The sequence below is a fragment of the Buceros rhinoceros genome, unplaced genomic scaffold (assembly GCF_000710305.1).
Source record: "Buceros rhinoceros silvestris isolate BGI_N320 unplaced genomic scaffold, ASM71030v1 scaffold34489, whole genome shotgun sequence".
NCBI lineage: Eukaryota > Metazoa > Chordata > Aves > Bucerotiformes > Bucerotidae > Buceros > Buceros rhinoceros.
Window position 1 is genome coordinate 992 of NW_010431496.1, and position 14,966 is coordinate 15,957.

Here is a 14,966-nt window from a genome sequence, read left to right on the forward strand (position 1 = left end):
GCAGGAATGAGTTGTGACTGATTGAAACAGGCCTTTGGCAGATCAGGTGTAGAACAATACAGTCTACACCGAGAGCAGAGAGTTCTCCCCAGCTTATTGGATAAAAACAGTTTTGTGTATGCTGAGCTGCCATAAAATTTTTCCTTATCTTGGACTTCAGATAATTACATTATCAGATTTGGAATGTGACTACATTAACGCTAGATCATGCTGCTCAAAACTCAACAAAGTAAATTATTCTTCTTTGCATTTAATATGGTTTAAGAAAACAGTCCATCTTAACATCACAAAGAACAGGGGTGTAATGTATACCTGAAGAGTCTTGATTGATTGACAATATTTCGCATGTATCCTTTATTTCAGTGTCTTTATCTTTTTCGGATGCTGTCTTCCAGCAAATTCAGTCATGAAAGGCTGTTCCTCAGACCCTTGGTGCTCTGAGCTGCTGCTCTGAATTCCTGGGACTGAGATTTAACTCTTGACAGATCTCGAGTTCTGTGCATTGTCCTTGTAGGTGTGCCACACCCAAGTATGTCTACTTGTGACTGAACTCTGAGATCTTTATAGCAACTTTCTGTGATGCCTTTGTATAATTTCTAACCTCTCTTGAACAGTAGAGAGTTTTACTATGATAAGGAAAAGTTTTAACAAAATCTGATTAAATCAATGTGTCCTTCCCGCATGGGTGTGCACTTTGATTTAAAGTTATTTTTTAATATAAGGCTTGATACTGTCAAAGGGACAACACGTTATTGCCAGAGGCTGACCCAATTTAAGGATGCCAGTTTTCATATTGATTAACTTCCTTATCTGTTCCAAGCCTGAGGGTGTTTGTATGTCCTGTGTCTGTGCAGGTTTTAATTATCTGCTTCTCTCATTCCTAAATCCACTGTTCTCTGCAGTGATTTCAAATGACCACTGTTTAATTTCTTAACTTGTTTTCTTAAGTACTTGTGTAATACAGCTGTGTTCAAACAGCTGCTCTGCTTCTCTTTAGAAATTTTTGTAATACTTGTATAAAGTAATGTTATCATAATATCTTAGGCTTGATTTCTGGCTTGCTCACATGGAATCTGTCTGAAGGTATTAATTTCCCCACATTGTGCTGAAATCACGTACTTCTGCCATGGATTTTCTGTCTGAGTTTTACATTATTAGAATCGAGTGATAACTCCATATAGATCTCTTTTTTCAGAAAGGAATTTAGATTTGCGCGTATAACATTTTCTTGTCTTCCCTTTTTTACAGTGGGTGGTCCCTGAAGTGATTGGCCATGCCATTGTAACTGTATTAATGCTTATTTCATTGCACTGGTTCATCTTTCTCCTTAATCTGCCAGTAGCAACATGGAATATATATAGGTAAGTGCAGAGAGTTTTGTGTAATTTGGGGGTTTTTCCCACTATTACTAGTTTAGTTTTAAGTGTAGTATGGAGATAAATAATAGGTCATGATGAGATGTTTCAGTTGTGTTCTTCAGCTGCTAACGGTCTTTGTGAACCTAACAAACATAACACTTTCCTTCTAATTAAAACTAGAAGAAACCCAACAGTGTAAAGGATATGAAACTGCTGGCCTTGCATTCCCTGTAGGGAATTTGATTTGTGAGTCTTTCCCAAGTTCATAGGAAATAATAGCATGTTAATTTGGATTATGAAGTAGTACTGCAAACAGTTGTTAATGTTTTTCATGCTGTGCCTACAAGCCTGCTAGTAGTATCAGCATGAAAGTACTTAGGTCAGCACGGCTGATGACTGTAAAACCATCAGGCTGTGGTGTTACTCCACGTACCTTCTGTCTTACTGTCTTGTCTCTCCCTTTTATTTGTTTTGGATTTTTTTTTTTCTCCTGTCTTGCTTCTTCATATTTGGAAAGGTTTGCTGACTTTGCATCTTGTTATGACAACTGTCAGTGTTACTGTTTTTTGTATACTGGGCCATCCACCACTTTGAAATGGTTTATGGTTTCCATGTGGCAACATGGGGACTGCTGGTTCAAAAACATTCTTTTTACTTTGTATCATTTGATGTGCAAAGAATTCAACCTTTACAGGTGTTACGTTAATAAAAACTGGGTGTGGATTTGTTGCAAATTATCTCTAATTATGATGGGAAGTCGAAAAGGCCAGATGTTTAAGATATAGGTATGAAAAGTTGGCTGCAGTTCTTGTTTGCCTAAACCTGCTAGAGCTGACTATTTACAGGGATGGATCGAGTTGCTGGTAAAATTAAAAAAGAGGTTTCACAGCTCTCATTAAAAAGTTGTTGAGGATCCCTTTACTAATAACCTCCTTGTTCTTGGGCAAAATAACCATGCATTTATCACCCTCGTTTTCTACAAACTGCTAACAAAGCCTCCAAATGTATCCAAGCTGGAGTAACGTGAGATAGAATAACTTGCACGCTTAATAAACAAGTGTTGCCTAAATGCACACACAGATGGTTTTGTTTGGCCACCCATATGTGGTGTCAGTAATTGTAATTATAATTGCATTATTGCACTGTTGCACAAAATGACCAGTATTGCCTTGGTATCTGCTGGCAAGTCTGGAATTTGCCTTTGATGATTCATTTAGGCTAGACAGTTTCTAGAGAGGCACGGGAGAGAGAATGCATTACTTTTGAGGCTTGGAAGATTTCTTGTACTGGTTACCCCTCGCTGCTTCCTTTTCCTTATTGAAGTTAATGTTTAAAGTGGCCACTTGCTTTCCCTTCTAAACCTGGTCAGCGAGATACAATTATTTCTAATTCCACATTTCAGGCAGGCAGCTTTGACTGCTGTTTTGAATGGACAGCTCTCATTTTGTATTCGTCATACATGGGGTAGATGCTCTGAATATTCTGAAATCCAGGGTTGTTTTATCAATTTTAGGTGTGCAGTGTAGGCAATAAATGAATATGACAATGTGATTCTTTGCCTGTTCCACCACAAGAAGGCAGAATGTTAAGCCTCTATTGCTAATCCTGCCTTCTTTTTGAGGATCAAGGACTTCCATCCGTGTTAATAGCCTGGACTATCCTGCCTATAGTGAAGGAGTTACAGGTCTGCAAAATCAAGTGTGTTGTTTAGTGTTACAAAGGAAATCTGATTGGTATAGAAGTTACATTTGGCTTCAATGGACAAAGAGTATGGTAGTCTGAAAAATGGTGTCAAGTAGTTTGAGTACACTGAAGAGCAGCGAAGGTGTCATTTACTAAACTAGGATTAAGTGGGAACAGATGAAGTGTGAACCCATTATCCTGAGCTGCAGGCTTCCAGCATCAGCTGTATATGTTTGAATCTTCTTTGTATGTTGTAGTATTTCAGGAACCAATTTCTGCAGTAAATGTTGCTGCACATGAATTCAGGAAGCTTTAAGATTGTCATTCTACTCCAAGATGAGTACAGAAGTGAAAATACTTGTGCTGAGATTGAAGAACTCTGTTGTAGTATATTTAAGTGATAATAGAGAGAAAGGTAGGATAATAATCACCTCCCCTTGTTCTCTTTTCTTCAAAACTTGCTTAATCTCAATGAGTTAATGGAAGTTACAGACACTACTGGCTTAATTTACTAATTGTCTTGATTTCAGAGACAGTAGAGAAGTATTGAGTTAAAGGGGAATCAGAAACAAATTTCAGGGAGCATAAATAGGTCAAAAGTGTTAAGACTTTTAAAGTTGTAACATGTTTATTGCAACATCCCACTGGTCCTTCTTGTTCAGTATACTCAGACGCTGATTTAATTTGGTTTATTTTTTGCTCAATTTTGTAATGCTGAGATTTCCACAAGATATTAGGCCCAAATAATGGGATTCTTGCCTTGTCTTTAAGTAGATTCTATCCCTCTTAAAACTGAAAGAGTAAAAAACAATCTTTAAAATACAGTGAAAATTCTGATCAGAACTTCCACATCCTTTACAAAATTGTGTAATCTAGAGGGAAATGTCCTCTTGCTGTGGCAGCAGCTTCCACTGAATGGAGATATTGGAGGCACTAACTTGTATATTCATTGAAGCTGACAGTTTTCTTATTCTGTGTAGTTTTGCTGCAGAAGTTTTTTGCTGTTTAGAGTATGACAGCTGGCTTGAGTTGGGTTTGTCAGCATCTAGCATCGTTGTGCCTGTGATTACAGTTTCTTAGATGTTTAGTATAAGCTGTACTAGCTTGTGGGCCTCTTGGAAAAACGACCTCCCAGGTTCTGCAATGAAGTGGCATCATTTAAGTGTTATTATTCTTCTTAAAAAGCAAAATTAATGAATATTACCTTTATGGCACTCATATCCTAGAGATATAAGAAAACTATGCATTCTAACTCTAGTGGTACAGGCCACCTGAGTTCTTCATCTTACGCCAGTAAAATTCATTACATTCCCAGTAGGTGGACTATGATTTGTGTTATAATGCTAAAAATAGAATAATTGCTTAGAACTTCACATTTAGAAGAGAATTTCATATTGTAATTATTTCACATGAACTGTTTTTATGGGACATAATTGTCTGTGTTATTAGTCAAATATGGTGCAGTGCTTTTTAATGCCTCTGTGGAAGAAAGACAAATACTGTTGTCTTAACTCTTTTTTTTGTCTCCGGCTCCTAGAAAACATCCATGTTTCTTGTTGCATTCCTTCCCCTCCTGTTATTGAAATGAATGTTTTAAGAGGTGGGGGAATGCCTCTGGTGCCATTCTTCAAGTATACAAAGAAAATCAAAAAGTGTTCTGAGACCTTGCTTTTGCTCCAGATGTAAGAGGAGGAGTTAAACTGCTGTGTAGAAAGGGTATTACTCCAGGAAGGTAGAGCCTGTGTAGCATTTAAGAGAAATAATAATTCTGAGCTCACCTGGAACGAGAACGTCATGTGCTTGCGTTTGCTCTCTTGAGAAATGCTTATGACAAAAGAACATGCTGCTTGTTGAATTTTCACAGGATATAAACACTGGTTTTCCTTATTCTTCCTTTTGCTGGTGTTTCACTTTGTTCCATTCAGCTTTTGTTGTTAGGTGGGTTTGGATAGCAGTACTGTACTTGGTCAGTTCTGCCCAGTCTCTAACCCTGTCAGCCGCAGTGTCCCTGCCGAGATCATGCAGGATGGTTGGGACAAAGATGGGAGTAATTCACAGATCCTTTCTCTTGTTTTAAGCTGTGAATTTTAACCACTGGAGTTAGGGATTGTCTCTGTGGGGTTTTTTGGTAGATAAGTCACTAATTCTTAGCTGAATTAATTCTTCTTCAATCCCTTTCATCTGATGCATCTTTCCACGGTGCATGGATGTTTCCTTCATAACACAAAGTAACTACAAACAGTAATTAAAATGAACTGGAATGGGCCATTACCTGCAAAACTCTCCTATTTGTACATGGGAAGCTGGGCTGATGCTTTTAGTACCTCATCCCCTTGCTTTTTGTTTGGGTTGTAGTGGCAGAGATACACGCAATATCCTGAAACTGAAATAGAATTTAAAGAGAGCTCCCTTACGCTGAATTGTGAAACAGCTCTTTAGATGAAAGTCCCTTCGGTGCAAGCTCTCGCCTCCCCTGACACTCCCTAATGCTTTGATGACTGTAGTTCTGTGTTTTGTTTTGTTTTCTTCTTAAACTTTCAGGTACATTATGGTGCCAAGTGGAAACATGGGGGTGTTTGATCCCACAGAGATCCATAACCGAGGACAACTGAAATCACACATGAAGGAAGCCATGATTAAACTAGGCTTTCATCTGCTCTGTTTCTTCATGTACCTTTACAGGTTAGTTTCAAAAATTGCTCCCAAGGAACAAAGGAATTCTCTGCCAGCTACTCTTTCTCTCTTCTGTTCTGCTAGTGTAATTGCTGGTATTCATGTCTTGGTTTTTTGCATCCTGCTGAGCCTCAATATTATTTATTATATTTATTATATATTATCCCCCAAGGAGCTATCTGCAGTTGCATTTATGCCTTTATTCTTTCTTATCAAACATTGTTTGCAAACTCAGACTACTCATTAATCTGAAAACCACTATAAGTACAATATAAAGAGTTACATGATTTCAGCATCTAGAATAAGTGGCCTATTTAGAATAGAAATAATTTCAAGGACCAAGTTTATTTTGCAAGTTCTGTTTTCGAAAATAATGCTGATCTGGCTAAGTTAGAAACAGGTGAGTTCTGTGATGGCGCCACTTACTACAAGATGGAAGAACTACTGTTCCTCTACTGCAGTATTATTCTGCAGTCCTTGTCTTCGTAACCAGAGCACACAGCATGGTTGCCTTGACTTTCTATTTCAGAATCAAGTGCAGTTCTCTCATGGAAGCAACAGCTGTTCCTACTTGCACATGCTTCAGTAATCCACTGGTATCATGTCTTCTGTTTTGTCACAGTATGATTCTGGCTTTGATAAATGATTGAGAAGTTGAAAAAGAACCATTAACTGCCAAATTGGGTCATCACTCCAGTGACTGGTTGTGGAGCCATAACACCTTCTGAACATACCTATGTCGTCATGCAGTATATTTTTCCTCTTTGAACAATAAATATTTTTCTGTATTTTTAACATAAAATATTTTCAAAAGACATTGGATTTGTGTAGCAGTTGTTTTTGTTCCTTTACAACCCAAACTCCTGGAGCTGATTCTTCTGTAAGATGAAATCCTGTCATCACTCCAGTGACTGGTTGTGGAGCCATAACACCTTCTGAACATACCTATGTCGTCATGCAGTATATTTTTCCTCTTTGAACAATAAATATTTTTCTGTATTTTTAACATAAAATATTTTCAAAAGACATTGGATTTGTGTAGCAGTTGTTTTTGTTCCTTTAGACCCAAACTGCTGGAGCTGATTCTTCTGTAAGATGAAATCCTTGCTTACAGAACTGATCTCATATTAAATGATATTAAATGGTGAGACGGGAAACTCATTTCAACAGCATGAGCTGGTAATAGTGGTAGCTCCAGAACAAATTTAAATGCAGCTCTGATGCCTCCTTCTTACTGAAAGGTGTCAGGATATGCCTCTGGCTGTTACGCTGTCACAGCCTAGTTTGAAGCAGCACTTAGAACACAGATTTCAAAGTGGAACAGTAGCACAGCTTTCATCTTTGTGTCAGTGTTTTTTCCAGCTAAAAGGCAATGGAATAAAAGTTAAGGCTTTTCTTCCTTTGTACCCCTCCCTCCAACCTATGTGAAGTCTTGTATTTGGATGGATTAAGGTCTCTTTGGTGAAAGTGACACTTGTCTGTAAGAGTAGATAAATAAGAAACATTAATACTTGCTTTTTCCCTTCAACTCCTACTTACATCATAAACCTCCCTTCAAAGTAACCAATTCCAGCCCTATAAGAAACACAAGGTTTACAGAGCAAAAGACTGGCTGTGGCCGCTGCTCCCTGAACCTGCTGTTTCCATGTCCAGTACGGTGAATCGAGAGCACGTCTAGCCTGGGGAGGTGGTTTGGTAAATATAGCCCAGCTACACCCATTCTGATGTGGCTCTGCTTCAAAGACATCTGCAAACCAAGTTCTTTTTGTGCAGCTCTTGAATCAGTGATTAACTACATAAACCTGAGTTTGTACCTTCACTGACCAGTAACTGGTTTTATGTGTGTGTGGAAACAGGTTTTTTGAAACAATTCTGTAGTTAAGTCTTAAAATTTTTGAGCTTTTCCTTCTTAAGTACTTGTTCTTTGGTGTAGAGCTTTAATTAGCTGATTGACTTTCATTGCTGGCTGTGAAAACAATACCGAAGCTTAATTTCTCCAGATAGTTACTGTTCAGTGTTTCCTCTAGGAGAAGTTTGGGTTTATATTTAAGAGGAATGGGGTTCAAGTTCTGCTGTTGCAAAGATGAAAAATTGCTGAAAATTACATTCAGTAAAAAATAACTACGGAAATGGCTACCACAGCTGCACACCGCTGACTGCTTGACACCACAAAGATCAAACTACAGAAAGCTGAAATCCAGACAGGATGTAGGTCTAGAAAAAGAAGAGCAACTAAAACTGTAAAAGAGAGGAAAGTCAGTAACATTTGTAGCAGCTTATATCATATGCAATTATTTGATTTGTATATGGAAAAAAATACACCACCTACTTTGGGTGTTACCTATTAGAAGAGAGGGCAGTATTCGTAAAGCAGCTTGAGTTAAGTCCTTGCTGTAGTGCTAACAGTAGATAAATTTAATTAATGACTTTTCACACCAAAAAGTGAAACATGATCATTAATCTGTACGTCCACCACTTAAACTAGCAGTTTTATATCTTATTCTGCAGACATGATTTTGAGATAGGAGCTTTACTGTTAATGAAAACATTTGTAAGATAACTGTCTTAAATAATTTCTAACTACTAGCACCTCGGAACGACAGCGATGACATTAGACAGGGTAAACCCATTCCCTAATGCAATTTGTAAAACCTAGGACTCACTATGAAAAGCTTCTGTTCTCCTCTACTGAGGGAAGTGTTTCTTCATAGGGGAGCATAAGGGCGAAGAACAACATATCTGAAAAAAATAATTAAAAATGGGGGTGTCATGTCTTAATTTATACCACTGACCTAGAGGGATGTTCCTATGGATTCCTCCCCCTTTCCATCCTTGAGTGAATTATTAACCATGACAGACCAACAAAAAAAAAATACAGATGTTTTCTAAGTGGTAGCTGTCAAATACTAAACAAGCTAGATTTATACAAATGCAAACTTTTTGAAGCAAGCCTTAATCTACAGGTTCATTTCCTGCCTTATCGGAGATCTTCACAGAGCTCAGGGTCAGCAGTGGAAAAAACATTTGTAATTGCTAAAAATGTAGTTCATTAGCTGAAAATAGGGATCCATCACCTGTCTCATGGGAAATCCACAGAGCACAGAAATTTTATAGTAGTGAAAATCAAAACAAACCCCCTATTTTCTGGGTCTCCTTCAGGGGAGATGAGGGTAATTGTAAATCCAGGCTTACTATACAGAGTTCAAGACAATTACAAACCTTAGAAGTTAAATAAAAAGTCGCCAAACTTTTTCACTATGAATCAGTGTGAGACAAACACAGGGTCCCTGCTCCTCGCTCAGCAGCATACATGTCCCTTTGGAACTGAGGTATCCAAGTATAACTTCCTGAGGAGACTATTAGTTTAGCCTTCAAACGATGAGCTGTGGTTTATATAAAGCTCTTAATCCATTAAAGTAAATCTGAAGTTGGCCTACAGGGATTCTAACTTTTAACCAAGGTTAGAAGCTCTTTCCTCACCCACAGTCTAGAGCCTAGTCCGCTTGCTGAAATTCAGCAGTTCTCAGAGGGATGAGATAGCTGTTACAGCACTGCACTCGGGAGGGGGGCATTACTGAAAATACATACAGTACCATGTTTCCCCCAACTAATCATTACAGTTACAGACTGATGGTTATTTAGTCTGTTTTATTTAAGAATATACTTATCTTCTCATCATGGTAAATTACTGGGCTGGGGTTTTTTTCCCCTGAAGTAGTTCTGTATTATAGAACATAGTAAATCAGTGGGATTAACAGAGTGACAAGTAGTCCTGAGAACAGTTCTACATACAGGTTAACAATCTAAACCCCTGATAAGCCCACAAAAGCAAATCTTCCCCTGTTCAGTGTTGGCATAGCTTTATTTTAATTCTTTTTCTCGCAAGCAGCTCTTCCAAATTCTGTACAAGTGCTCAGAAAGGACAACTTTTGCCTCTAAGGATAGGGTAGTGATGAGACTGGAGATAGCAACAGGAAAACTTGTGCTATATGGACTACCAAGCAGCTATCAGTACATTAACCACCCTATCTTTGGTAGAAATCTCACAGGCACACAAACTTTAGTGGTTCCTCTTTGGAGCACTGTAGGTCTTTTAAAGCGAGGAGACAACTGGACTGCCACCTTTCTGTCATGAGTTGATAGCCTAAACCTGTGCAACATATGGAGAGGGGCAGAGGGATGAGTCAGGCAGCACAGAAAGCATAGACCAAGGTGTGAAGTGACACAGTGAAACAGAAACTGTCCCTCTGGAGAAGAGCACTACCTAGGCAGAGTTTGGATTTAAGCTAATTATGAAATCCTCATCTACTATCAGGTTCCATATGTAATTTCTTTTAAATAGTTGGAACAGTTAAAAAAAATGAATTACAATCAATTTTACATCTTACATCTGCTGAGATTTCACCTGTTTCTCACATTCTTCTCACACGTTAAAGGCAGACATAGGACAGCAGATGAAGCACAGGAACAAACCCAGCCAGAAAACTAACTTCATCCGCTGTGTGGGTCATTTCTGGCTGAAGCAGGTCTGCAATCTAACAACCCTCCTGCGAATGCCAGAGCCCGAGGGAAGCAGCTCAGAGCAGCCCACGGGAAGAAGTAAGACACGCCCCTCCTGTTTGCAGCCACATTTAAGCCATAATTACCTATACACTGCGTACACTGTAAGGGAGGAAAGAAAGGTGCTACTAGAGGAGGGAGCAAAGGCCTTTTTAATCGATACAGAATCTCAAAGAATCTAAAAATCAAACACACTTCAGCAAAAGGTTTGAGTTTGGAAAAGCTACAGGGAGGGCAAGACCAATTTAGTTAGAGCTTTCTATCTGACAGAACATCATCTACAGCAGAGTAAAAATGCCTAAAATGCAGGGCAAAGATGAGGTTCTGGTTTAAGGCAGAGGGACAAGACTGCAGGGTTAGTTGGAGGGAACAAAGGCAACAGCTGAGAAGTAGCTTCAAGACCCCTCAGCCACAAAAGCTGCTTGGGTTGACTTCACATAAAAGTTGGAGGTCCCTGATCTCGAGTTTAAGAGAAGCCTAAGCAGGAGATGCGAGTACTTCATGCACGGCTTCTTAGTATGAAGTATCAACCCCCCCCCCCAAAACTCACCAATCACCTACAGCAATCCTCGTCTGGTATTTAAGCAAGCTCCAGCGCTAAGGAATCAAGGCTTTCACGTAGCCCCCAAGGAGCCAAATGTTCGGCAGCTTTGCTAAGCACAGAATGGGAGACAGGCAAGTGGAGCGGTAAACGCACAGGGACAACAAGCTCGGCGCAGGTTAGAGCCAAACACCAAGAAACGGAAAGCCTATAAACACAACACAGCGAATCACCTTCAGCTAAGCTGCCACAAATTAACTTCCCAGCAAGGAAATAAATGAAAACAAATATGGAATAAATCTAGAATTGACAGTCAAGAAATTAACATCCGAGTCAGTCACGTAAGTGAAGTTAGGGAAACTAAGACCTGTTCATTCCAGTCATTTATTCTGTTTATTGAATTGAAAGGGAATACAAACATTTCTGTTAAGTGCTGTGCACCAACATGGAAAAAGTGTATTTTTTTTTTAAATCCTAATAAAAACAAATCAGAAGTTAATGTAGTTCCAATTGAACAATTTTTAAAGATATGTTTAAAATACTACACATTTATAAAATAAAAAAGTTAAAACGGTGTTCTGTAAATAATTAGTAAAACAAGTGAAAATAAATACGAGACCCAAAGTTCTTATGTTTTTAATGTAATATAGCAAAGAAATTTAACTACTTAATATAATCCAAGGAGAGTAACAAAAATCCAGAAAGTTTAAGAACGCAATCCTTTGAAACATTTAATATCAGTCCATAGCAAATAGTCATTACATACCAAAAGCTCTAAGTGTTAACTAGTTCCACCACAACTCCATATAAATCTTGACAATTTAGAAATCTTGAGATCAACAATAAAGTTCTTTTCTTGATCTCTACAGCTTGGTTTGTAAGTACATACATGCTTTGAGGATCCATTTTGTCCCATAAGTTTTCAAGGAGCCAATAACTTTTTCCATCTGTGCCTAAAAATGTTGAAGATTCCAATCTAGCACATATACCCTAACAATGACAAACGTAAGAAAAAAAAAAGAAGGGGCACGATGAATTTCAAATTTATAAAAATATACTGGTATTAACCAAAACCTTCCGGTCAAAGGACACTTCACATACACACGACTTAAAGTATGCAATAAACATGACAAGTACCTAGAACATTTGGTTCTCTCTCTGTTCATGGAACACACGCACACACGCATTCACACCAGGTGGGAGGAACACTCTCACAGACATTTTCTTGAATCCAGACTATCTGGATTAATAGACAGAAAACTTGTGTACAGTTTATGTCAACAACTAGAGGCAGCTACTGCAGCAGTAGTTCAACACTGCACACTTCAATTTAGTCCACCCTGTTTAAAAAAGTGTCAGAGTTAACGTCTTTTTTATTTTCTTTCTAAACATCACTAAAAGTAGCAGTTCTCAAAATTAAGTATGGCAGCTGAAGATGGACTCAAGCCCATGTGGCAAAGACAGGAGGAGGCCAAAAGGAGGATTAGCCATTTACGGGATGGGTGTTCCTCTTAATAGTTGTCTCATAGATACAAGTGTATTTTGTAGCTAAAAACGTGGACAAACTATCGAAAGTGCATTCTTCCTCCTCCCCCTTGAGTTACAGTAGTTTGTCTGCTGGTCAGTAAATCCTGCTTTTAATGCCCATTCCGGTCAGCCCACCCCACCACCTCCCCCCAGACTACAACTAACTGCATGAGTCCTGGTTTCCTGCTAAGGAAGCCTCTCTCGGGTGGGAGTGTCACTTAGCAGTGTAGAAGTACACAACTAGACACAAACTCCCCACAACGGACTGAGTTTTATTAAACATTACCTGTTTGAAGCCAAGTTGAGAAGTAACTGGCAAGATCTGGGTAGATTTCTAGCTTGCATCTCTGCTCTCATCATAAAAAGAAGTTAACTTTAAAGTTGGAGAACTTTAAAAAAGACAGAGGGAATTTAAAACCAAGGTGTCATTTTCCCCCGCTACCCTCCCCTCCAAAACAAGGGCAGATCTAGCATTTTCCCTTTTGTGCTCCATTGTGCCTTGACAATTACTTACCTGAACAGCTAAAGAACATTCAGATAATGAAATGCTTCGGCGTGATTTTGTTTAAAGATCTGCCTTGACAACAGCCTGGGGCTCCTGTGAATATTTTCAGCCAACAGCTCACCAGAGACAGTTACAAAAGGAGTACACACTTACAGTCTTTTTCCTCTCTAAAACCACAGGTCTGTTGACTAGAAATACAGTAATTTATTGTGGGTGTGTACTTGTTCCAGCCTATGAACATTTTTAAGCACATGGAAATCAACATGTTGCAAATGAGCAAACTTATTTGTCCCCTCTCACACCCCCCAGGTCTCATTTTGTAGGCTGTGTACAAAAAGTATTGGTACTTTTCAATTCACATGTTGTGAGTACAGGACATGTCAGAAGTAGTTTAGGTTCCTTTTTAATCTACAGGTTGGAATAGTAGTCACTACCGCCAGATCTATAATGTCAGTTTACCAGGGGACCAAGTAGTGCCGTGAACTGGAGGTTACTCTCTCCCCCCTTTCTCTCCTCTCTGCTCTTCTGTGAGAACGCAGTACGCTGTTACTGGGACTCTGGAAACAGTGCCGTCTGCACAGAGCTCTCCTCTACATTGCATAGTTGCACCACAAAACTGAAGTGGAGATACCAGAACATGTGCTGCTCCCTAACTCTGCTTCTGAATACCTGAAGTGTATTGAGAGGTACAAACCAAAAGGGAAACCCCAGAATGGAGTTGGATTTTGGCAAAAGTACTAAGTTGAAATTCCCAGTTATAACGGACTGCAGTGGAAAGGGGGCACTGGCCCATCTGCCCAGCGCCCCCAGCCTGTGCTGGGCGGGGAGTCTCACTTGGTTTAGATACAGCCACCGCGTTAAAAATGCCTGTTGAAGTGCACGTGAGACTTTGAATCCAAACTTGACATTTGATCCAGCCTTTGCCCTCTGCCTAAAGTTCCCACTGAAGTCCCGTGAGTATGAGGTAAGCAAGTAGTGCCGGACCATTGTACGAGACATTGTCAAGAGACATCAAAACCAGGATTACTCTCCTTTCTCTCCCTAAATAATAAATTTTGTTTGAAAACATAAGTTGCAGAGTAAGATAATATTAGAGTAATTTCCAAAGATTTACATGCTGGCATTGCTTATGATTTATACCATGTCTTGAACATCTAAATTATTGTTTACAATTTGGGTATTCAATTTTTATTTAACACACAAAGGTTTGTCTTACTCAAATTTGAGCTTAGGAAGTTGCACTTCCTTGCACCACTGATGCCACAGGAACAAGATTGACTAATCTTACACTGTCTGAACTAGGAAGAGTAACAAACAGCTTCCTCTAGAACTAGCTAACAGAAGAAGGAATTGATTTGTAGTCTTATGTTCGCACATTTATTCCCAGTACTGTGGAAAAGTCATTGCTATCAAAGAAATTCACCTTAATTTTAAGAGCAGTCTACTGGACTGGAGATGAGAACATTAAATTCCCACTTCGTACTGGAGGTACTAAAAGAGGAGTATGCCAGATTCAGGGCTAGTCTCAACCAACGCATCAGGATCTTAAATCATGCTTAAGTTTACACACAAGGCAAGAAAAAAAAAACCCCACCAACTGATGGCTGGAATTAAAAATAAGTCTAACCTGCTAAGCTTCACTTTTGTTTTTCTGGGAAAGACAAAAGGGGCTGTTCATGTTAAACACCACATTCCCATTCATCAAAGTGGCTATACTTCTCTCCTCGGGAACTCCGCAAACCTTCCCCCACCCTTCTTCCACACATGACTAATAAGGACACTATATTATTATCTCATTAAAGGATGAAGCCCACACTTCTGTTCACCCCAGTTCTCGGTGGCGTGCCTTTCCTTGCTCCCTCCTGACTTCACAGCAGTACCAACACTACCTTTCCAACCCAGGTGGCAAAAGGGAATCCTGTGCCATTCCATAATGAATTTGTGTGTAGTGCAGAAGCACAGAGAGGCCAGGCCGTCTGTTTACATCAACAAGAATAAATACTTAAATTATATATGTATTTCTTTTTTTAACATGGGATATTAGTGAAAGTATTCCCAGATGTGACAAGATGTTCAGCACCGCTTTGCAACAAGGTCTGGGAGAGGCATTTAAATCTGC

General features: G+C 39.1%; 1 protein-coding gene across 1 annotated transcript; it reads left to right on the forward strand.

Moving 5' to 3' along the window:
• The first annotated feature begins 144 nt into the window (after positions 1-144).
• On the forward strand, positions 145-6,531 carry CNIH4 (cornichon family AMPA receptor auxiliary protein 4). The gene is made up of 4 exons (XM_010143452.1): positions 145-229; positions 1,249-1,361; positions 5,583-5,723; positions 6,337-6,531. The coding sequence occupies exons 2-4, from the start codon at positions 1,294-1,296 to the stop codon at positions 6,362-6,364; spliced, it is 237 nt and encodes a 78-aa protein (XP_010141754.1). The 5' UTR covers positions 145-229; positions 1,249-1,293; the 3' UTR covers positions 6,365-6,531.
• Positions 6,532-14,966: the final 8,435 nt, after the last annotated feature.